Below are 26,291 nucleotides of genomic sequence, written 5' to 3'. Positions count from 1 at the left end.
TCTGGATATCAATGGGAGTTGAGCCTTGGCACTGCTGACAGCAAAGCAGGCTCTCTCAGAGCGACCTGTCTGGTGAGGAGCATGGAAGAGAAAGGGGCGAGACAGAAGTTCTGGCTGGCTTGGCTCCCTGGGCTGAGGCTGGCAGTGCACAAAGCTTTTTCAATGCCCCTAGGTTTCTGCTAAGAGGAGTTGGGGGTGGAGATCGAGGCTCTGCCCGTTGGCAGATCCAGGAGTTGGCCAGGTGGCATCTGGCTCTGAAAGGCATGGAGCAGGGTAGTGTGTGTGTGTGTGTGTGTGTGTGTGTGTGTGTGTGTGTTTATTGTTCTTTGTGGATAGAAGAGGAAAGGCTAGGGGCAGGACAAGATTCTTGAGGAGGGCACATGCAAGAGGGCACTTGCCCACTCCCCCCAACCCTGCCTTGGGTTGCACATGTGGGAGCGCTGCAGTCCACCAGCCCCAGTGGCTACCAGCCTGCCCCTGGCCTGAGCACAGGAGTGACTCACGCCTGACCACCCCGGCATCCTGCTGGCCCCCCCCAGTCTTCCCTGGCCAGCGCGAGGGAGCACACTTGCCCCAGGCTGCGGCCAAAGGAGGGTGAACTGAGATACAGGCACTTTGGAAAAGTTTTGGGCGCTGGTTCTGGAGAAAGAGCTGGGGGAGCAGTAGACTGGACCCAGTGCAGACTCATCCCCAGTGTTATGGGAGAAATATCTTAAGCAGACTACTTGCTTCCAAGTGGCATCATCCAGAGGCAGCAGCTCAACAACTGTCTACAGGAAGGTCACACCACAAAGGCAAGAAGTAAAAGAAGACCAATCTAAGAAGCAGAAGCAAACAAGAAGAGCCATCTAAAATAGGGAGACAAAGAAACAACAGCCCATCAAAAGGAAAGGAGGAATTTCCAGTGGGAGGGATAGATGAAATAGAGGCAAGCAAACTATCAGACATAGAATTCAAAACGATGGTAATGAGGAAGCTCAATGAAATAAACAAACTCAGAGAAAACTATAATGGGAACTCCAGGGAAACTACAAAGAACTCCAGGGGAACTATAAAGAACTCTAGGGAAACTACAAAGAACTCCAATGAAGCTAAAAGAAACTTATTGAGAACTATACAGGCATGAAAAAGGACACCGAAGATATCAATAAGAGCCAGGAAGAAATGACGAATACAATTTCTGAACTTTCAAAAGCAGGCTAAATGAAGTAGAGGATCAGATCAGTGAGCTAGAAAACAACGTAGAAAAAAATTCTCAGACAGTGCGACAAAATGGAAAAAGACTGAAAAAGTTTGAAGAGGGTTTAAGAGAGCTTCAGGACAACAGGAAATGAACCAATATCCATATCATAGGGATACCAGAAGAAGAAGAAGAGGAGCAAGGGATAGAAAACCTGATCGAAAAAGTTATGACAGAAAACTTCTTGACCATGAGGAGAGAAAAAGTCTTGCAAGTATTGGAAGCACAGAGGGTGTCAATGAAGATGAAACTAAGGAGGCCCACTCTAAGGCACATCATTATTAAAATGGCAATATTTAAAGACAAAGAGAGAATCCTAAAGACAGAAAGAGAAAAACAGCAAATAAAATACAAGGAAGCTCTGATAAGGCTATCAGCTGATTTCTCAACAGAAACACTACAAGCTAGAAGGGAATGGCAAAAAAACATTTCAAGCAATGAAAAACAAAGGCCTACAACAAAGACTACTCTACCCGGCATGCTCTCTTTCAAAATGGAAGGTGAAATAAAGAGTTTCCCAGACAAAGGAAGACTAAAAAAATACATCTCCACCAAACCAGCATTGCAAATCATGTTAAATGGAATGCTTTAAGAAAAAGAAGAAAAAAGAGAGGGAGAGGAACACAAGTACAAAGGGAAATGAATACCTGTCAATAAAACCTTAAATGTAAATGGATTAAATGGTTCCAATCAAAAGACATAGGGTAGCTGAATGGATATGAAAACATTACCCACATATATGCTGTCTACAATAGACCCACCTCAAAACAAAAGATCTACACAGACTGAAAGTGAAGGGATGGAAAAGAGTATTCTAAGCAAATGGACATAAAAATAAAAAATAAAAACAGAAAAGCCATACTTATATCAGAGAAAACAGATTTCACAGCAAAGGCCATAAAAAGACAAAGAAGGGCATCTCATAATACTTAAGGGAATAGTCTATCAAGAAGACATAACCCTGGTAAACATATATGCACCCAACATAGGAGCATTCAAATATATAAGGAAAATCTTGGAAGACTACAGGAAGGATATCAACAGCAGCACACTCATAGTAGGGTACTTTAACACCCCATTGTCAACAATAAATAGATCTTCAAAGCAAAGAAACACCAAGGATATCGAGGCATTGCACAACACTAAATCAAATGGACTTAGTTGATATATATAGAACTTTTTACCCCAAAGAAGCAAAATATACATTCTTTTCAAGTGCACATGGAACATTCTCAAAGATAGACCACATGGAAGGACACAAAACAAGCCTCAACAAATTCAAGATAATTCAAATTATATCAAGCATCTTCTCAGATCACAATGCCTTGAAACTAGAAATCATCCTCAAGGAAAAAACTCAAAAACATTCAAACTCATGAAGAATGAATAACATGCTATTAAATAATGAAAAATTTACAATGACATTAATGAAGAAATAAAAGCTTCTGGAAACAAATGATAATGAACACACAACAGCCCAAAATCTATGGGACACAGCGAAAGCAGTCCTGAGAGGAAAGTTCATAGCAATACAGGCCTACCTAAAAGGGATAGAAAATTTTCTTTTTTCTTTCCTTTTTTTTTTAAATTTAAATAACTCATTTGTTTCTTTGTTTATTTTTAGAGAGAGGGGAAAGGAGAAAGAGAGGGACAGAAACATCACTGTGTGGTTGCCTCTCACTCGTGCCCCCAACTGGGGACCTGACGTGCAACCTAATCATGTGCCCTGACTGGGAATCAAACCAGCGACACTTGGCTCGCAGGCTGACGCTCAATCCACTGAGCCACAGCAGCTAGGTTAGAAAATTTTCTAATAAAAAATATAACCCTATAGCTACAAGAACTAGGGGGACAACAACAAACAAAGCCCAGAGCGAGTAGAAGGAGGGAAATCATCAACATCAGAGCAGAATTAAATGACATAGCGACTAAATAAACAATTCAAAAGATAAATAAAACCAGGAACTTATTCTTTAAGAAGATAAACAGAACTGACAAGCCTTTAGCCAGACTCATCAAGAAAAAAAAAGGATCCAAATAAACTAAATCAGAAATGAAAAAGGAGAAATCACAACCAATACCACAGAAATACAAAGGGTTGTAAGAAATTAATACGAACAACTGCATGGCAAGAAATTTGACAACCTAGATGAAATAAACAAATTCCTGGAAACATATAATCTTTCAAAATTGAATAGAAAAGAAGCAAAAAGCCTGACTAGACTGATAACAACTAGTGAAATTGAAGCAGTAATCAAAAAAACTACCAGCACACAAAAGTCCTAGGCCAGATGACTTATAGGCAAATTTTACAGAACATTTAGGGAAGAAATAACCCCTATCCTTCTCAAACTAGTCCAAAAAAAATCCAAGAAGAGGGAAGACTCCCAAACTCTTTCTATGAAGCCAGTATACCCTAATTCCATAACCAGATCAAGTCACAACAAAGAAAGAAAACTATAGGCCAATATCGCTGATGAAACAGATGCTAAAATCCTCAACAAAATATTGGTAAACCGGATTCAGCAGCACTTTAAAAATTTCATATACCATGATCAAGTGGGATTCATCCTACGGATGCAAGGATAGTTTAATATTCACAAATCAATAAGCATAATACACCACATGAACAAAATGAAAGGCAAAAATCATGTGATTATGTCAACAGATGCTGAAAAAGCATTTGATAAAGTACAACACCCATTTATGATGAAAACACTCAGCAAAATGGACATAGAGGGAGCATACCTCAATATAATAAAGGCCATATATGAGAAACCTGAAGCCAACATCATATTCAATGGGCAAAACTGAAAGCATTCCCTCTGAGATCAGGAATAAGACAAGGATGTCCACTCTCTCCACTTCTATTTAACATTGTCGTGGAAGTTCTAGCCACAGCAATCAGACAAGAAAGAGAAATAAAAGGAATCCAAATTGGAAAGGAGGAAGTAAAGCTGTCATTATTTGTAGATGACATGATAGTGTACATAGAAAACCCTACAGACTCCATGAAAAAAAAAAAAAACTACTTGACCTAATAAGTGAATTTGGAAAAATAGCAGGGTAGAAAGTCAATATTCAGAAATCGAAGGCATTTCTGTACACCAACAATAAAAAACCAAAGGATCGAAACTAAAAAAAAAAAAAAAAAAAAGTCCCATTTACTATAGCAAAAAGAAAAATAAAGTACCTAGGAATAAACTTAATGAAGGAGATAAAAGACCTGTACTTGAAAAACTAAATAACACTGAAGAAAGACATTAAGAAAGATTCAAATAAATGCAAGTATATACCATGTTCATAGATGGGAAGAATCAACGTCATTAAAATATCCATACTACCCAAAGCAATTTACAGACTTAATGCAATCCCTATTAAAATACCAGAGACATATTTCACAGACCTAGAACAGATATTTCAAAAATTTATATGCAACAAAAAAAAGACCCCGAATAGCCACAGCAATCCTGAGGAAGAAGAACACACCAGGAAGAATCACGATACCTGACATCAAATTATACTCCAGAACCACTCTAATCAAAACAGTCTGGTACTGGCATAAGAACAGACATATAGATCAATGGAACAGAATAGGGAGCCCAGAAATAAACCCAGGTCTATATGATCAACTAATATTTGAGAAAGGGAAAAGGAACATAAAATGGAGGGAATAGAGCCTCTTCAACAGATGGTGTTGGGACAACAGGACAGGGACATGCAAAAAAAATGAAACTAGACCACCAACTTACACCCCACACCAGAATAAATTCAAGATGGGTCAAAGACTTAAAGATAAACCCTGACATGATAAAAGCCCTAGAAGAAAATATAGGCAGGAAATTTTCAGATATCCCTTGTAGCAATATTTTCACTGGTATATCTCCTAAGGCTATGGAAATAAAGGCAAGAATAAACAAATGGGACTACATCAAACTAAAGAGTTTCTGCTCAGCAAAAGAAAACATCAACAAGATGAAAAGGGAACCAACCATATGGCAAAATATATTTGCCAATGATACTTCAGACAAGGGATTGATCTCTAAAATATATAAAGAACTTTTATGACTCGACACGAAGAAGACAGGCCAATTAAAAAATGGGCAAAGGACCTGAACAAACACTTCTCCAAAGAGGACATACAGAGGGTCCATAGACATCTGAAAGAATGCTCAATATCACTAGCCATCAGAGAGATGCAAATTAAAACCACAATGAGATACCACCTCACACCAGTCAGAATTGACATCATCAACAAATCAACAAACAACATGTGATGGCAAGAATGCGGAGAAAAGGGAACCCTGGTGCACTGCTGGTGGGAATGCAGATTGGTGCAGCCACTATGGAAAACAGTTTGGAATTTTCTCAAAAAACTAAAAATGGAACTGCCTTTTGAACCAGAAATTCCATTGCTAGGATTATATCTCTTCAGAAACCCCAATTCAAAAGAACCTATGCACCCTATGTTCATAGCAGCACTGTTTATAATAGCAAAGTGCTGGAACCAGCCTAAGTGCCTATCTGCAGATGAGTGGATCAAAAAACTGTGGTACATTTACACAATGGAATACTATGCAGCAGAACGAATGAAGGAACTCCTATGATTTGCAACAACATGGATGGAACTAGCGATAATTATGCTAAGTGAAATAAGCCAGGCAATGAAAGAAAAATAATATATGATACCACATAATGCAGGAAGCTAATGAACAACACAAACAAATGAGCAAATTTGAACCAGAGGCATGTAAACAAGGAGCAGACTAACAGTTACTGGGGGGTAGAGGGTAGGGAGAGAAGGGGTCTAAGTAGAGGAAGGGTCTAGTCAAGGAACTAGTATAAATGACCCATGGACATGGACAATGGGGTGGGCATTGACTGTGGGAGAAGGGGTTGGCTCGGTGGGGGGCAAAAGCAATGGGAGGAAAAGTAGAACAACTGTAATAGAAAAACAATAAATAAAAAAAATAATGAAGGGAATTGTGAATTATACTGAAAGCATTTTTGGAATAGTCACAGATTTTTTTCTTTTCTTTTAAAAATTAATAGCAATAGCAGTAATAGTTTACATTTATTGAGAGTTTTCTATGTTTTGAGCACTTTATAGATAATAAGTCATTCAATCTTCACAGACACACACAAAAAATAAGTTGGTATTAAAATTTCCCTCATTTCACATGAGAAAATTTAGGAAAAGAAAGGTTAAGTAATTTAGGTAACATCATGCAGTTAGCAAGTGGTGGAGGCAAGACAGGAGAGTGCCTAGTTCTCTCACTCCTTTTTAATTAGCAGCTAAGTAAGAATTCTTTATATACATGAACCTTTTTTTAAAAAAAGATTTTAGAGGGAGGAGAAGGGAGAGAGAAAGAGATAGAGAGAAACATCAACATGTGGTTGCCTCTCCCGTGCCCCCAACTGGGGACCTGACCCGGGACCCAGGCATATGCCCTGACTGGGGATGGAACTGGAACCCTTTGGTTCACAGGCCAGTTCTCAATTCACTGAGCCACACCAGTCAGAGCTAAAAAATACTAACTTTCTTATTCACCATTTCTGGTTCTCTTCATTTCTTCCTGTGAATGAGTTACCTTTTGCTGTAATTATATTATTCCAATGCAGCTTCATTTTTCTTTCTCTCTTTTCTGCTGTTATTGTTAAATACACTATATTTTATGTGCTATAGACACAATAGAATTTTACAGATTTTTTTTGTGGTTGCTTTTTAAATCAGTTAAGAGAAGAAAATCAAATATGTAATCATAATGTGTTTAGCATTACCTGCATAATTACCTTTAATGAAGAGAGAGCACTAGAGCAAGAGAGAGACAAGGAGAGAGAATTACCTCAGGGCTTTGTTAAGCTTTGATTATATTTCCTTGAATTAGGGAAGGGGTAAGTTTCTTTTCAAATTATCCAATCTCTTTGTTGGATCTTCCTGGAGCTATGCCTCCCCCTATGTAATCTTTTCCCTTGATCTTCCAGGGTTTCATGCCCTTATCCTTGCCAGTTTTTCTCCATATTTTCTCAGGCTAGACTCCTCCCCTTTCTGGTCACTATTTTGGCTTCTACTGTGCATGCCTCAGCAGAGGACTTTGCTGCTCACTGTTTATCCCAGGAAGAGGTGATTGTTCCCTGGAGAGAGTGGCAAACTGGTCTTTCCTGCCCACTTGGGGATTAGCATTCGTTTGGCAGAGAATATAGTTGTTTCCTGGAGTGTCTGTGAAGCTGATCTTTCCTAGTTAATCTGGTTTAATTAGGTAGTCTGGCTCCCTTCTTTTTTGTTAATATCTAATTAGCTACCCACTGTAACAGTATTTCTCTTGCTACCTTAAGTTTTTTTTTAATCTTTGGCTTTTAACATTTGATTATATAATGTGTCTGAGCTTATCCTGCTTGAAATGGAATGTTATGTGTTTTTCATCAAATTTGGGAAGTTTATAGTCATATGTCTTCAGATACTTTTTTCTGTCCCTGTGCAGAAAAGTATTAACATAGTAGGCCTGACACTACTATTCTTAGAATCTTTCCAGTCCTGCTGGCAAGTTGACTCTTGTCTGTTGACTGGAAAATTGACTCTCAAAGTATTTTTAATTAAGTTGATAATAGGGGTTCATTGTGCCTAGAATGTTTGCACAATAGTATGCTTTCTGCTGAATACTTGCTTTCCTTCCAGATGTCTGGAGTTTTGGTATGTACTAGCCAGAAGATACCTTTGGGATGAGCCTTCAACAAAAATCTTGGGTATTAATTTTGTAAGGGCTTCTTGGACAAAATCATCACACACATGTTGATGCATTTTTGGTGCAGGGGAATAGTGTGCTCTGTGTAATCACTCATAAGAGAGAGAAAGCTTGAGGAAAGTCTGCATGTGGACTTCTCTGGTTTCAGCCTGTGTCTTTTTCCCCTCACTGATTCTGCTGAATGTGGACTGGTTCTTTGTGTGCTTGTTATCACTAGGATCAAGGAGCTACCAACTCCTCTTAAATGCTTGCCCACTAAAACCTCATAGTTTTTACTATGCCCTTATGTATAAACTCTCCCTGATCTAATCCAAGCACAGTTGGTCCCCTGTGAAGTTCTTAGTCCTGAAGCTTATCCCTCCCCCAGGAAGAACTCTGGCACCACTGTACCTGAAGTAGAGGCGGGGACAGCAACCAGAGCTCTGCAAACAAGCATGGGGTAGGGTGGAGGGGGCAACCTAGATCTTCTCAACTTGCTCCTCCCAGTTTAGAACCTTTCCCTTCTAGCAAGCTAGAGCTTCCACTCTACAAATGAGGAGTAGGGGGGAGGAATTTTGGTTTGTATATTCATTTTGAATGAATTGTTTCTTTTTCTTTTTAGTTTTCTATCATTCTTAGTTTTCAACTATTTCTTACATGAATCACTGAGATTTTCTACAGAAAACAACGTATTAGGATGACAATTCAGAATTTCTGTCCATGTGATACTGAGATTATGGAAGATTTAATCTCAGAGCCAGCAGCTCTGGCTCTTTCCTGACCATGTCTGTATTCTGGATAGTCCTGTACCTAGGTTCTACAGCCTTCTTAAATCTCAGCAGAGGTCAGCCACAGTTGTTTCTTTTTTTAGCTTCTTTTCTAAGGAAGAGAAGATTTTTCTCAGCTTTTAAAACAGTGAATACATCTCTGTCTCCCATTTTACCTGAAGCAATTCTAGTTTCCTTTACTTTCCAGACTATGGTGCCTTTGTCTGTTTCTTGGACCTAGAGCCTAGCGGGTTCACTCTGCCCATTCATTGACATTTCCATTTCCTTTCTGGTTTTTGGATATACTTACCTTACTTTTTGGCTCACCCATATCTTTATAGATTTTTTTTCTCACCCATATCTTTATAGATTCTTCTTATCTGTCGCTGATTTTACTTGAAACAGAGGGAGTAATCAGAGTAAGAACTCATTTCCCCAGCTTGGCCAAGACTTTCAGAATCCGAATTCAAACACTTCAGTCTTTAGTTTTTTGGTAACATTCATAGCTTTCTGGATGTCTCTCTCTAGAGAGTGATGGGTGAAATGGACTCAGGGGCCAGGAGTAAAATTATATATATATATATATATATATATATATATATATATATATATATATATATGAACTGCAGTTTGGATAGGGTAATGATGAAGCCCATGGCAAGGTTCAAGATGAGGCAGGAAAATGCACCATAAGCTAGATTCTATGCAGGTTAATCAAATAATAAGTTAAAACTAAATAAGATTTTAAAGTCAATGTCTTAAGCAGGTAGCAGTGGTAGTGCTGAAGAGTACTTTGAGTAGCACTTTGCTCTGACAGATGTCTTGTTATCCAGAAGCACTCATGATGTACCTGGAAGAACTACCCAAAGGAAAAATACTTCAAGAGCCAAGGTTTGTTAAAGAAAAAGTAACTCAGAGGATATATAAATGGATTTGGGATTTGGGTTGCCTCCAGGAGAATTTGTCCTCTCAGATTTCCTTGTATTCAGATGTAACATTTTCAAGGGCCGAAACTATCCCTGATGGTAGGATTCTGTTTCTAAGCATTGCTGAAAATGGTTTTAAATTAATGCCCTTTTGGCTTCTTGGTTTACCTTCATTGGGATCTGGTCTATGATTCTGTACCCTTGGGAACAGAAGCTCAGGTTTTAGATTTTAAGAGATAATATTTTTTTACACAATACTTGATGCCTCATCATATTCCCAATGTGTAATTCAATAATGGCTATTCTCAGAATTTGGAAACTATAATAAAAATAAACAGCTATTAATGGAATCCACCCACCAAGTTTAAGTTTACCATAAAATAATAAATAACATTTCTGAGCTGATTATAGTTAGGTAAAAATTTTTTCTGTCAAGTTACTGCTTTTGATTCCAAATTACTCATTGTAATCAGAATTAAGAGTTTCTGTTGCCTTTCACTTGAACTTTGAAAGAAGTTTCTTAAATGCCAGGTTTCTAGGAATTTGTAAAAGCCATGTTTGAATAGGATTAGCTCTTGCTTAAGATTTGAAATATAATCAACTGACAAGTTGTATTATCACCATTCCCTCAGGTTGCTTTTAAAATTCTATAAATTATAGAATAAAGCATCTGGGTTGCTGACATTGGTTTTATATTCATCTCACTTCTAAACCTCAGGATCCTCAAACAAAGAAAGCTAATTCCTGTGGGATCATGCATGTGACATGCTTGAGTCATCCCAATAAACATTGAAACTGTGCCCAGCAGTCTATGCCAGACATATATCAAAAGAGAAATACAGTAACAATATCAAAGAAGCACTGATTCCATGCTATTTAGAAAGAACAAATGGAAGTGAAATGTATGCAGAGTTCTCCCACAGATATGATGAAAGCAAAGCAAGAGACATGAAGTTAGTTTGGCTAATCATCTATCAATGTCTGGAAGGACTAGCTGAGTTAACAGATTTGCCACAGGCATATTTTAAAAAATCTTTTAAATTGGTACCATTCATTTAATATGTTCATTAGTTATTACATTAAAAAATTAATTCTAAACAAATATTTAGTGACACTAACCATGCAGCTGTCCCATAAGCTGCATGTTTGTCTTTTAAACAAGCATGCAGGAACTTAAATCATTTATTTCTGCTGGTTGTAAAATGACTAATAATAATAAGTTCCAATAACTTTGAAAATTAGATGAAATGGATGGACTTTTTTTTCAGGAAATGAAAAATACCATATTAACTCAAAGAAAAGAAGAAACTATGAAAAAAACAGAAATACAAGAAGAAATTGAAAACACAGTCTACAAGCCAGTCCTAAATGGTTCCAGTAATTTTATGAGCAAACTTTACAAATATTCAGGAAAAAAAAAATTTTCTCCTATACATTTCTCCACAGAGGATATAAAGGTGTCCAATAGACATATGAAAAAATGCTCAATGGCACTAATCATCAGAGAGATGTAAATTAAAACCACAAAGAGAGATCACCTCACAACTTCCAGAATGGCTACCATCAGTAAATCAACAAACAAGTGCTGGTGAGAATGTGGAGAAAAGGGAACCCTAGTGCACTGTTGGTTGTGAGGCAAACTGGTGCAGCCACAGAGGAAACAGTATGGAGTTTCCTCAAAAAATTAAAGATGGAACTGCTTTTTGGCCAAGTGATTCCATTTCCAGTAATATATCTTAAGAATTCTGAAACACCAACTTGAAAGAATATATGCATTCCTATGTACATAGCAGCATTATTTACAATAGCCAACATCTGGAAACAGCCCAGGGGTTCATCAGCAGATGAGTGTATAAAAAGCTGTAGTACATTTACACAATGGAATACTGTTCAGCCTTAAAAAGAAAAAAAAGAAACTCTTACCTTTTGTGACAGCATTGATGGACCTGGAGATTATTGTACTTAATGAAATAAGTCAGCCAGAGAAAGACAGATACCATATGATCTCATTTATATGTGGAATCTAATGGACAAAATAGAAACAGAGGCATGGACACATGAAACCGACTGACAGCTCTCAGAGGGGAGTGGGAAGGGATGGACTGGATGAAAGAAGGTGAAGGAATTAGCCAAAGAACATATATGCAACTTCCCATCAAGATGGTGGCATAGCTAAACATGCCTTGCCTCCATGCACAGCTATAGTAAAAAATACAACTAGACTACAAAACAAATATCGCTCAGAATTGTCAGAAAATTGAGTTGTGAGAATGTCCAACAACCAAATATTTAAAGAAGCCACGTTCATCCAGTTGGGTAGGAGGGGCAGAGACATAGAGAGGTGCAGAGAGGCACAGAGATGGAAATGGGCAGTTCCCCATCCATTTGTGATAGATAAAAAATGGGAGGGATACCTCGGGAGCGAGTCACCAAGCCCGGGATACAGAGCCAGGAAGATAAGTCCCCATAACTTCTGGTGGTAAAAACCAATGGGGTTTGGGTGGGGAAAGAACTATGTCCTCCTAAAGGGCCTGCAATGAACTTAGGACTCACACAGATCTACCCGCTTTGGGATTCAGCAACAGGGCAACAGCTGGGAAGGCACCAGTGGTATATAGGGAGAAAGAGAAGTGTGAGTGCCAGGAGACAGCTTCCTCCCAGACGAAACTCTAGAGGCCAGGCAGCAGCATTGGTTCCTCTTTGAGCCCTCCCCTACACAGAGCCACAGACCAATGACATGTGTTGCCCCACCCTGGCAACTACATAAGGCTTTGCCCCATACAACTTAACAGGTGCAATTTTCTACAATAGGCCACACTGCTAAGACAGGGAGTCAAAGAAGCTCTACCTAACATACAAAAACAAGCTCAGGGGGGCTGTCAAAATGAGGAGACAAGTAAATATGGCACAAATGAAAGAATACAACAGAACTCCAGAAAAAGAACTAAATGAAATGGAGATAAGCAACCTATCAGATGCACAGTTCAAAACGCTGGTTATCAGGATGCTCTATGAACTCACTGGATACTTCAACAGCATAAAAAAGACCCAGGTAGAGCCCTGGGTGGTGTGGCTCAGTGGATTGAGCACCTGCCTGTGAACCAAAAGATCACTGGTTTGATTTCCAGTCAGGGCACATGCCTGGGTTGTGGGCCAGGTCCCCAGTTGCGAGCACACATGAGGCAACCACACATCGATGTTTCTCTCCCTCACTTCCCCTCTCTGTAAAAATAAATGAAATCTTAAAAAAAAAAAAAAAAAAGACCAGGTAGAAATGAAGGCTGTATTAAGTGAAATAAAGAAAAAGCCACAGGGAACCAACAGACGAGGGAATGAAGCTGAGAATCAAATCAATGATTTGAAACACATGAAGAAAAAACCATTCAATCAGAACAGCATGAAGAAAAAATAATTTAAAAAAAATGAGGATAGGCTTAGGAACCTCTGAGACATCTTTAAACATACCAGAATCCAAGTCATAAGGGTGCCAAAAGGAGAAGAGGAAGAGCAAGAAATTGAAAACTTACCTGAAAAAATAATTAAAGAAAACTTCCCTAATTTGATGAAGGAAATAGACATACAAGGAAGCACAGAGAGTCCCAAACAAGCTGGGCCCAAAGAGGACCACACCAAGACACATCATAATTTAAATGCCAAAGGTTAAAGATAAAGAGAGAACCTTAAAGCAGCAAGAGAAAAATGGAGAGTTACCTACAAAGGAGTTTTCATAAGGTTACCAGCTGATTTCTCAAAAGAAACTTGGCATGCTAGAAGGGACTGGCAAGACATATTCAAAGTGATGAAAAGCAATAACCTACAACCTAGATTACTCTATCTAGCAAAGCTATCGTTTAAAATGGAAGGGCAGATAAAGTGCTTCCAAGACAAGGTGAAACTAAAAAGGTTCATCATAACAAAGCCATTATTATACGAAATGCTAAAGGGACTTATTTAAGAAAAAGAAGATCAAAATGATGAACATTAAAATGGCAATATATTCACAATGATCAATCATTGAATCCAAATAACAAACTAAGCAAACAAGCAGAACAGGAACAGAATCATAGATATGGAGATCATTTGGAGAGGTGGCAGTTGGGAGGGGGAAGGGAGAAAATGAGGCGAAACATGCAGGGATTAAGAAGCACAAATCAGAAGGTACAAAATAGACAGGTGGATGATAAGAACAGTATAGGTAATTGAGTAACTAAAGAACTTATATGCATGATTCATGGACATGAACTAAGAAGGCAATTGCTGTAGGGAATGAAGGTACCAGGTGGAGGTGGGCAAAGGGGAAAAACTGGGACAACTGTATTAGCACAATCAATAAAATATATTTAAAAGAAAGAAAAGAATGTATATGCATAACCCATAGACACTGACAACAGTGTGGTGAAGGCCAGAGTGAAGAGGGAAAGGGGGCTTGGTGGAAGCGGGCTAGGGGGAAAGTGGGACATCTGTAATAGTGTCAACAATAAACAAAGAAACATTCCTTTTTATAATATATTACCAAATAAATTTCAGAAATATAATAAAAGAATATTCTTCTCTTAGACCCAACAAGAAGTTAGTATGAATCTTAAATTCCCTGTCATTTAAATTGCAGCCTTCCCTGACTTTCAGTTTGGTTTCTGGAGACTTCAATGACTTTCCTGTGTTCCCATGTTACCTTGATTCTTCATGACGTTCAATGGATTGTTTCTCAACCTGCACATATGAAATAGTGAGCAGTTTTCTTGTTTAGATACTGTTTGCTCTCAACAGTTCAGAAGGTTGATAGGGTAGTTTCTTTTGTTTTCCAGTAAATGGTGCTATCACACAATTTTTTATTTAGTTTGTTTTCTTTCACCTGTAACTCTGGGATTGCAGTGGAGCGGCCTTTCTTTGGTTGGAGAAAATGCCACCCAGTGGGACGATGGGTGTCCTCTCTGTGACTGGCTTGATTTAGTTATGGAGTACCACCGCTGTATTGGGACAATATGGTGGGTTTTGGAGAACTGGTTTTGCAAACTCCCAGCACTACCTCCTTGTTACTAATAGCTGCTGGCTCTGCTGTGTTGTTAGAGGTACATCCACTACTTCTACCCGGCTCTGCCAGGGTGTGCAGGACAAGGGAGGCAAGTTGATGATTTTCTGTCTCTCAGCCCCCTGTCAGCAATGGCTGTGGGCACCCGTGTGCTGTTTAAGGCATCCAGATGCCTCTACAGGGCAATTCTGCCATGCGGAGGAAAAGGAGGATATGCCTTTTCAGAGTAACCATGCTTCTGCTCCAGGCTATAGTGTGAGGGCGGCAGCCACTGTACCACACTTGCTGGAGCTGCGGTTGAGCACTGAGCTGTGTTTGCAGCAACTGCTCCTGTCCTTCCCCAGCTTCTCCTCTCCCAACTTGTCAACTTGTTCCAACAGGCCCACCTTCAGATGTCCTGATGCCTGGATCTTTCAGGCTGTTTGTGTGTTCAGCAGGAAGAGATCCTTTGTTGAGTTATAGTTATTTGAATTTACTGTAAGTTTAGGGGAGGGACAAAGCAGTCTTCTCACACTACCATGATGCTTACATCACTTTAATTTTTATGTTTATTAACACGATGAGATGAGCTTCTTCTCAGGGTTTCTTATTTCACCATGGCTCAGCAGGGCATGAATACTCAGGACCATTCATGTCACTAAACACTCCAACATCTAGTAATTAAATGAAAACCAAGCTTGTTAATTTAGAATTTTTGAAAATAAGAGGTAATAATTTATTTGTACATTTTATAGAAATAGCATATCTTTCTGTACACTTGTTTATTCAAGGCTTTAAATGATTTAAGATGTCAAAATTGTTGAATTATATGTAAGAATTCCAAGAAACCATATAGGAAATTCTAATGATACATGAAAGAGAAATTAAATAAGATAATGAGGCCAAGTTGAAACTCTACAAAGATGAATTGAGACAGAACATTGAAAAAAGAAATGAGGAATTATAAATTAGAAAAAGGTTAAGGACCCATGATTAATCCAACAGAAATACCAAAAGAACATAATTATCAAGCATTATTCAATGTGGAAGAACAGACTATAGAAACATGTTAGTACTTTATAGTGCAATAATTTTAATACAGTCTTAGCTATATACACTGCTCATTTTGTCTGGTAAGACATTCATCTTCACGGTTTCTTATAGTAGTGCCATCAAAAATGTGTAAGTCCAACAATAGGTGCAGGAAGAATACACAGTGGAATACAGCTCAGGAATAAAAAAAAAAAATGCATGCTGATAAATTCAACAGTTGTAAAATAATTATGCTGAGTGAAGTAAACCAGACCAAAAAAAGAATATATATATATATATATATATATATATATATATTATGATTCCTCTTTGTACAAAATTCTAAAAATTGCAAATTAATATATAATGGGAGTAAGCAGGTTCGTGATTGTCTTGGGCAGGCAGGAGAAGGAGGGAGGAGCAAGAGAGAGGGATTCCCAAGGGTTGTGAGGAACCTTTTGCAAATGATCATTGGTCTTGATTGTGGTGGTGGTTTCCCAGGAATATGCATGTTAAAATTTATCGAATTATATCTTTTAAATGCATGCAGGTAATATTGTTCACCTATTGGATCTCAATAAAGCTGTTTCCAAAAATGTGTAAGAACAGACTTTGATGGAATTTGCCTTTAATTTCTTAAGGTACTATCTAGTCATGAGCCACCCGATGATGTTCTCTAAGAGTTTACTTACTGTCATTAGGATTCTTCTAGGTATATACAAAGAAATAGGTGCATACAAACAAATAAAACATGTTAACTAATAAGACAGGCTGACACAATTTATTTTATATTATGTAAATAGAAGAAGAAAGATTGCTTAACTCAATCAAGTTATCTTCCAGAAACTTCCAACACACATCACACATATGGGTAAAGTTTATAATTTTAGCATTAAAGTCATGAAGAACACAAAGGCACCTAATAGCATTGCTGACTCTCTCTCTCTCTCTCTCTCTCTCTCTCTCTCTCTCTCTCTTTCTCTCTGTCTCTGTCTCTTTCTCTCTCTCCTTCTCATACATACACATATACACACACATCCAATATAGAAGAAGGATGTTTATACCTTGGAAAGCTTGGAAAGGTACAAAAAGTAAACAGACAAGTGTGATTATTTATAGATAGTATGATCATCTAACTAGAAAGCCCAAGAGAAGCAATAGAAAGTTTACTAGAACTAGAAAGAGAATTCAATAGAGAGGCTAAATATGGTATTCTTAGCCTTCCTGTACTCTGAAATAACTATTTAGAAACATGGGGGTGGATATTTACAACAGCAGTAAAAACTGATCTATAAAATATTTAGGAATAAATCTATCAAAATTATGTATGATCTGTTTGAGTAAAATTCTTAAACTATACATAGAATAGGATTTAAATGAAAAGATATTCCATATACTACTTGGGAAGACCCAATGTTGCAAAGATATTGAAATAGTAATCCCTTGAAATCTGATGACATTACCATTTCACAATCTTTTTTTTTTTTTTTTTGACAAGCAATTGGGGTTTTATTTTAATGATACAAGTTGCATCAACATCTAGAAAATAACAATTACCTGGAGATCTTTTGCTCAAAGCAACTTTAGAGATTGTGCCTTCCTTCAGTATCCTGAATAAAGTGAAACCACGTCAGCCTACATCCCCGCTGTAATGCTGCAGTTATTGTGAGAATGTGATGCCCAGAGGAGCCCAAAGCGTCTCCCCTGTGGCATAAAAGGGGGCCTGCCTTCCAGCGCTGCCTAGAAAATGTGACTGTAAGTTGGGTAAATGTCTCTGTCTCCACCTTTGGTCAAGTGAGCTGCACCAACTCGAGTCCTAGACTGCTTGAAGGCTGCACTCTTTGGACAGGTGTTGTGAGCATTGTTTTGGCTGTGGATGAAGGGACAGTAAAACATTTTCACAAGTTCCTCTTACTGTCCTGGAACTTACATTTCAGTATAATTAAAAGGGCTAATCCAGAGGAGTCACCCCTAGTTTGGCAGGTACTAAAACAGATGACATTTCCCATAAATAAAATTATAAATTCAATGTGTCCTAATCAAAATCCCAACAGGTATTTTGGAACTTGACAGGCTGATTCCAAAATTCAACTAGAAGTAAAAATAAACAAGGACAGCCAAAAACAATTTTTTTAATTCATGTAGAGAACTATACCTACCTGATATGAAGATATATAAAAAAATGATATTAAAACAAAGTCCAATAGCATATAAGAATATGTAATAGTAAGAAGAGATATATCTAATGTTGGACAAATCCAGATTTTAATTCCACAGCCCTATTTGAGGTTATTTAATGTAGCTTTAATATATTTTTGCTTTTACTCCACAGACAATTCAATAGTAATATCGAAAGTAAAAATGGACTCAGCAATTTCTTGTTTCTTATATTACTTTAATGCTTCTCTCTTTCAATTATTCTTGTAGCCCTCAGAACAAGCAGAGGGAATGAATGGCATAGATCCTGTTTCCAAGGGCTTGAACTCCACTGAGGAGAGACAGACCTGAGTAGGCCACAGGCCACAGTCCTGCATCTCTTTCTGAGAATAATTGAACAATACTATGTACCAAGCAGATTCTAAGTGCTTTGCAAATACCAAGTTGGGTAACTTCTTCAAGGTTTTGCAGCTAGTAAAGATCTGAATGTCAGTGAGGCCTCAGATCTGGACAGCATCCCAGGACTTCTGTTCTCCCCCTTCTTTTTTTATTAAAGTACAGTTGACATAAAATATTATATTAGCTTCAGGTATACAACATAGTAATTTGACATTTATATAGCATACAAAGTGATCACCATGTTAAGTCTACTAACCATCGGTCACCACAGTACGTCGTCATCGTCGGCAGCCGTCTGTCTCGAGAGACGATGGTGTAGCTTCTTAAGAGTCTATCTGCACCGCTGAGAATGGCTGTGCAGTCCAACTCGGGAGTGACACGGTATCTGTCTCCTCCCGTGTTGAATCGACATCTTGCGATGACGCTGGAGTGTCCTCTCCAGTGGAGCTGAAGCTACAGAGCCTGGGCAGGGTGATATGGAGGGTCTGCTGTTGCCCATGCAGCAGACCCCCCCTCTCTTCGCAGCTGAAGGGTCCAAGGGAAAGACGGAGTCAATACAGCTTGGCTTCAGGTGCGCCGCAGGAGTTGCCGGTGTTGACTACAACGTCAAACCGCCTTAGGGACTCCGGCTCCGGATTTTCTGTCGGGGTTTACTCCCTTAGCCTTTCCCCTGAAGAGGTATGCCGCAAGGCAGCGGAGGTTTTTTGGAGTCAGAGTTTTCCTTCTCTGATGTGCCCTGACTGGAAGATCGAACCAGCAACACTTAGCTCGCAGGCCGACGCTCAATCCACTGAGCCAAACCAGCCAGGGTACAGTTACTACATTATTGACTATATTCTATGTGCTGTACTTTACACTCCTCTGATTTATTTATTTTATAGTTAAGTGTGGACACACACACACCCCAAACCCCCGCTGCTCCCCCACCCCCCGCCAACTGTCCTTCCTCTTCTGATGTTCCCTCTTACTTCTGTGTTTGTGTGCCTGAAATTTTGGGTATGGCTGCCTCCCATATCTGTGCTTTGGCCTTATGGCAGCTGTAACTCAACTGCTCCCCATCAGTTCAGCCCAAAGGGAATCCTGGAGTTGGGAAATGACCCTAATGTAGCTTTTACTGCATGTCTTCAGTGTATTTGAGATCTGTATTTGTCTCCTTTACTCAACTGTGAGTACCTTGGGGCGGGGACCCTCTGTTTGTCATTTTATTCCTAAAATTTATCACTGTTCTCGGCAGAACCTGGACATTAAATAAATGTTTAATAAATTAGTTCTAAGCACCAATTTTACCAGAATTAGTGTAAATGGCCTGTATATAGTCACATTACATCTTCTCAATGATCCAAATAACTGGATCACCAAGCACTCTCTCCCCACCTCCTTTTCCTTTCATTGTTGCAGCTGATGGGGTCAGAATGGATGGAGATGCGCAAGCGGCAGATGTCTGCAGCCCAGGAGACACCTGATTCCCTCCCAGGCCAACATGGAATGGGGAACCGGGGATCCAATACTTGTTGCTTCTGCTGGTGCTGCTGCTGTAGCTGTTCTTGGTGAGGTTTGGGGCTTTGTAATTAACGTGCTCCTGGCTGAGAAATGATACCTCTGAATTGTGACAGCTCATGATTAATTCAATAGTGTTTTTTAAACAACTATCATATGCCTGACACTGATTTGGGTTTTGTGAAGGATAACAACAACAAAACGAAGAGGCTACATTCTAGCTTTTAAGGGATCTATATTCAAATTCTTAAACTCTAGCTGACATATGTTTAAAACAACTACATATGTTTATGATTGAATATTAATATATGGGCAGTTTGAATATTAATATTGGGATGGAAAAACACCTAGATGATTAGAAAGTAGTAAACTCAAGGAACTCTAGTTGATAATAAAGGTTTTGTGGAGGAGTTAGAATTTAAGATGGGTCTTAAATGTTAAGGCTATGCAGTTCAAAGAGCCTGGATTTTATTTTCTGCTGTTTTGGCCTTATTTTTCATTTTAATAAAGAAAAATGTCAAAACATATGCTTAACAGGAAGATAAAAATTAAAAATATAAGCTAACTTACTGGTAGAAGAAGAAACACAATCATTGCTCAAAAAGAGATATATACAATTTGAATATAAAACATCCTTGACTGTTTGAGTCACACAGTTAAAAGTCTAGAGAAATGTATATGATTTATACTTAGAAATCACAGGAACATTAAATTGCATTTCTGAAATATTAGATATGAAAAGTGCTTAGTGCCAGCCAAATATGTACATAACTTTAGGCAACTGAATTGTTGTAAATTATGTAAACTTGACTACAAGTTGAACCAAGACTTCACTATCCAGTGAAGAATAAAAAACCTGGTATGAAGACTGATCAAGAACAGTGGCAGAACTGGGTGGTGGGGTGGAGGTTGAAAATGAAATGTCCAGGAAAAGTTGGTCTGTTCCGTTTGACTTAGGCTAGTGTTAATTTCCAAGAACTTCCAATCAGGTGGATGAAATGCAGCAAATGACACTCCCAAAGACTGATGAAATTATGATGCTGGATGCTGTGTCCATTCAAGACAGAGTCCAGATAGCAAGTAGAAATACGGGGGAGACAGGGATGACAAGATCTAAACAGTCTAACATTCAAAACAAGACTTCAGCCCCAAGTAGGAACCTAGAGAACCAAAAGGACACTGGAAGAGAGGCACCTATTGGCACACCCTACACATGTGGGTGTCCAGACCTACCCTAAGTAGGGAAAATACCCACCAGTTGTGAAGAGACTATGTTTAGACCCCCTTTACACTCTTTTTACTCTGCTACTCAGTCTCAGTGAGATGATTAAAGATAATTATCTGAGAGATGTACAAAATATTCCAGTGCAGTTGAGATCCCCACATAGCACTCACCCTGTCCTTTCTCTCTTCTTAGCTGCCTTGCAGGGAACACAAGAGGCTGAGGTGGTGGCGCGAACAAAATATGGGACTGATGGTGTAAAGGTAGCAGTGGTGGTAGATCCCAGAACAGGCTCCTCCTATTTGTATGAACTAGGGTGAATAAAATGTAAATCTGTACCTAGACATCATCATCATAGCCAAAAATTATTTAGCACATGTCATGTGTATATATAAAAGAAAACAGAGGAATGTCTTCAAAGTCCTGTAGAAAAGTAACTGAAAATATATTCAAACTGTAAGTCAAGAGTATGGGTAAAATTAGACATTTTCAGACAGATTCTCCCTAAAAGAATTCAGACAGGATGTACCTCAGGGGAAAAAAAAGTGAACCCACAGAGTAGTCATGGGAAACAAGTAACAATGATGGACACAAGAGGAATCAAATATAGCTATATATAAAACGTATTTAATTTTGTTAAAAAGTATAAATTTGAAGCTGTAAACAAATAATCTTGCGAATGATAGACAAATTAATAACTTTAGACTTTCTTAGGAAAAAATTACAAGAACTTTTGTTTTCAAAATTAATGGCATTCATAATTAGAAAAACAATATAGTTTTCACATCAATGGAAAATGGTAAAGGAAATATAGAAAACTTTGTTAGCATGTGACAAAAGTGGCTTTAGCAAAAGAGATAATGAGCTTTCTATAAACAGCAAGATACTTGACATTACAGTGATCCCCTCATCCCAGTTGCCTGGCACTTTCTTGGTTTTAGCATTGAAAAGTCCTGTCCCAGAAAATCTGTCAGTCCCAGGCAAACCAGGAAGGTTGGTCCATAAAAATAGGTTTAAATTTTAATACTATATCATACACAAAATTAAATCTCCTCCCCTCCCCCCCCCCCAAAAGATCAATTCCAGAAGGCTTGAAGGCTATGAATAGCCAAGAAGAAAATATAGGGTATCTTTATAGTCTTGGTTTTGGAAGAATTACAGCAAAATCTACAGAAGTAAAAGAATAATAAATTTGGCTACACTGAAATATAAAAATGTACGTAATAAGCAATATAAAACATATTCTACACAAAGACTTGTATATTTATAGCAGCATGACTTCTAATAGTCAAAAAGTGGAAACAACACAAATGTCCATCAACTGATGAATGTATAAACAAAATGTGATATTTCCATAGAATGGAATGTTATTTAGCTATAACAGGCATGAAGTATTAAAATTGATGAAACATGGATGAACCTTGAAAATGTTTTACTAAGTGAAAGAAGCCAGACACAAAAGGCCACATATTTTATGATTTTATTTATATGAAATGTCCAGAATAGGTAAACTCACAGATACAGAAAGTAGATTACTTGTTACCTAGGGATGGGGGAAATGGGAGTGAGTGCTAATGTGTACCATTTCTTTTTGGAGTAATGAAATGTTCTAGGTTCATAGTGATAGTTACACAACTGTATAAATATACTGAAAACATTGACTTGTGCCATTTAACTTGTTAGTTGTGGTGTGTGGATTATATCTTAATAAAGCTGTTTTTAAAATGTGTTTAACAAAAGATATCAGAAATAAAATGAACAGATAAAACATACCAACAGAAGTAGTTATAATGTACTTAACAAAGAATGCAAATGAAGAACTTCAGGAGATAAGAAAACAATGATTAAAAGAAAAGTTAACAAAGGAAACAGAAAATATAATCCACTTGTGCTTCTACTAACAAGGATAAGAAATATGAAAGCTAAATGTATACCCTCTAAATATAGCACCCTACTCTAGGAAAAACTCTTGTGCACATGCAAAAGGAGGTGAGTATGAAGAAGTCATTGCAGCATGAATCTGATTGAGAAAAATTCAAAATGTCTCTTAAAGTTCATGAACAGGAAAATGAATAAGTACATTTTGATATAATTATACAATGCAATACTACACAGCATTTAAATTCATGCGCTAGAGGGGGAAAAAGCCAATGGTAACGCAGTGTGTGTTATATAATAACATTTTTACAAAGTAGAAAATATCTTTGTGTATTTATGTTTATATTTATATATTTATACACTTATAAATAGAGAGACTAGCATAACTATGAATAGTAATTGATAAACAACAAATTAAGGATGGTATTTGTCACTAAGTTGGACAAGAGAAAATGGGATGGAAAAAGTACACAGCCAGAGATTTATCCATGTAGAGACTTATCCATATTGATAATATGTAATAGAGTCAATTTTTAAGAAAGGTAAATGACAGTATGTTTTCTAAGGCCTTGCACTGTTGGTCTCAAAATTCTCCTTTATGGCCTTCTGACATTTCATTTTATAAAAGTCATGCTGATTCTTGATCTTTTCGCAATAAACCTTGTTTTTTTCTTTCTAAAAGATTATAGATTTTTTTCCCCCTTTTATAACTCAAAAATTTACCAAAATATTTCTAACCATGTGTCTTCTTTTGCTGAGTGGTGAGCAACTATTTTGGCTTCTATCAACATTTTCTTGTTTTACTGTAACAACAGCAATTTAGGGCAGGGTTTTTAAAAAAATGACACAAACTACATTCTTCACTTTTTGAAGAATACATTGTCTCCTTAAATATTTCTAGTTTTTAAAAAATGAGACATGGAAAATGTCAAAGCTTAAATAAATATTGCTTACTTAGTTCGCAATGTAACTTCCAGTTCTTTTAGGAATATTGTGTCAAATTCATCCTTCTTTTTCTCATTGCTTATTCATATCTAATATGTTGTAATATTTTCTGCTTACAAAAGAAGTCTAGGAAGTCAAGCAGTACTAATGCTCCTGTGGAGAGAACACCACCCAGACGCCTCTCAAGGTTGATTTTATTTATGTTTTAAGAAACCATTATTAAACCCTGGCTGGTGTGGCTCAGTGGATTGAGCATTGGCCTGCAAACCAAGTGTCGCTGGTTCGATTCCCAGTCAGGGCACATAACTAGGTTGCACATCAGGTCCTCAGGTGGGGGTGCGAGTGAGAGGCAACGACACAGTGATGTTTCTCTCCCTCTCTTTCTCTAAAAAATAAATAAACAAACAAATAAATAAATTATATATTTTTTAAAAAGAAACCATTATTTAGTAAAACTTTTTAGCCCTGGCATGGCATGATAAAAACAACAAGTCAAAAGAGCTGCTGCATTTCTAATAACTTTGCATTTAAGGAAAAGTAGAGCTACACATGCGCAATCACTAAAATTTCTTAAGCAGATGTACTGAAAATAAACTGAAAGACTTTTACATACTGGTGTAAAGAGAGTTAAGGAGAAATATAATAAAAGGAATAGAAAAGATAATATTGTGGTGATAGTATGATAAAGTAAACTCAAATAATCGATGATAAAAAATTATTTTGATATTAAAAGCATTCCTGCTAAAATCAAAAACAAGGTAAAAATGTTCATGATACCCCTGATCTTCAGCATTGTACTATACATATCAGTCAATGAAATTAGATAAGAGAAAATGACTTGAAGACTAAGAATTGGAAAAGAAGTAGTAACTCTCCCTATTTGCAGGTGATACGAGAGTATACCCTGAAATCCCAAGAGAATTATTCTAAACTGATGTAAACACAAAAAAATTCAATAAGAAGAAAGATGAAATTAGCATTAAAGTAATAGCATTCAGCATGTAAAAAACTTATAACTCAATAATAGAAAAACAAACCAATTTAGAAATAAGCAAAGGATCTGATTAGACATGTATCCAAAGAAGATGTACAAATAGCTAATAAATATATGAAAAAAAGTTCAATGTCATTAGTCATTTGTTCAATGGCAAAATGCCAATCAAAACCACAATGAGACACTACTTTATCATACTTAAAAGGCTAGGATGAAAAATAAAGGCAATAAACAAGTGCTGGCAAGGATATGAAAAGATTGGATCCCTCAAACCAGGAAAACAATTCAGGATTTTCTCACAATGTTAAAAATAGTTACCATATGGAAGCATTTCCACTCTTAGGTACCTACCTAAATGAAATTTAAAAAGACATTCAGATTCACCTCCTCCCAGGAACAAACTGAAATTACAACTAAATTACAGAACAATCATCCTGAATAACCAACTGAAGACTAGCCAAAGATAAATCTCATAACCAAGGATTTACAGAGGAAGCCACATCAGGACTGGAAGAAGGGTGGAGACTCAAAATGGGCTGCCCCACTCCCACAGGCCACAGCTATGGTCCCAGAAGGATATCTCAGTTGCAGGGGGTTCCCTTTGAGAAACGTGGGGTCTTAGTCCCAAGCCAGGCTCCCCAGCACAGGGTACCAGAGCCAGGAAGAGTTGACCACATAACATCTGGCTATGAAAAACAGTGAGGATTCTGCCTGTCACAGAGAGACAGGAGTCCACTAGAGACACAGGCACTGTCCTAAAGGGCCAACACAAAAAATATCATTTGCAACCACTCACCATGGACTCTGGTGGAGGGAGAGTAGACAAGACTAGAGTCACATGAGGAGAGCCTGGGGTTTGTGGTTCTGGGGAGAGAGCTAAAAGGACATCCACCAGGATCCCTGTACTGAGTCACTCTCACACACTGCAGATGCCATATTTCTTGGGTGGAGCACTCCTTTTTGTGCAGCATGAGCCTGGGAGAAAACAATAGCCCCACCTTCTGAATTCCCTATGGCTCCACCCTGTGAAGATTACACCCTGCCCTGGCCTTGATGAACAAACAGTCAGCTGCTTTGGCCAGGGTGCAGAGGTCTGGGAAGACTCAGGGGCTGAATGAGTTGTGTGGCTTTGGAGAGGGGGCTGTTCTTGGCACTTTTCCATGAACTTGAGAGGTGCTTTCTCATTATGAGAGATTTGCCAGCCAAACACTCAGGGCTCCTGGCAGACCCACACTCCAGATTCTCATTCGCCCCACCCACCCTAATACTAGTGGTTCCACCTTGACCAGGGCTGTACAAATTCTGGGACAGACTGAGTTGTGTCACTCTGGTATGGGGGCCACATTCTTCACCTTCCCTAAAGCCTGACCAACACCTACCTCCCCCTGACAAGAGATCCACTAGCCCTATCTTTTCCACTCTCTGAGATCCCACACTGCTGAGCTTGGGATCCTCTTGGCAGAGTCTGGGACAGACTTAGTTATAATGGCTCTAGGATTGGGAC

General features: G+C 38.1%; 1 protein-coding gene across 1 annotated transcript in view; it reads left to right on the top strand.

The window, feature by feature from the left end:
• RGS20 (regulator of G protein signaling 20) overlaps positions 1-26,291 on the top strand; it is a 135,864-nt gene that overhangs the window by 94,819 nt on the left and 14,754 nt on the right. Inside the window, exon 3 of the mRNA XM_090283703.1 lies at positions 19,650-19,798. Within this exon, the coding sequence (XP_090139829.1) occupies positions 19,650-19,798 (149 nt within the window). The remainder of the gene's footprint in view (positions 1-19,649; positions 19,799-26,291) is intronic.

This window comes from Furipterus horrens, unplaced genomic scaffold (assembly GCF_987537825.1).
Source record: "Furipterus horrens unplaced genomic scaffold, mFurHor1.1.pri manual_scaffold_7, whole genome shotgun sequence".
Taxonomy (NCBI): Eukaryota; Metazoa; Chordata; class Mammalia; order Chiroptera; family Furipteridae; genus Furipterus; species Furipterus horrens.
This window is presented reverse-complemented; position numbering and strand designations above follow the sequence as displayed.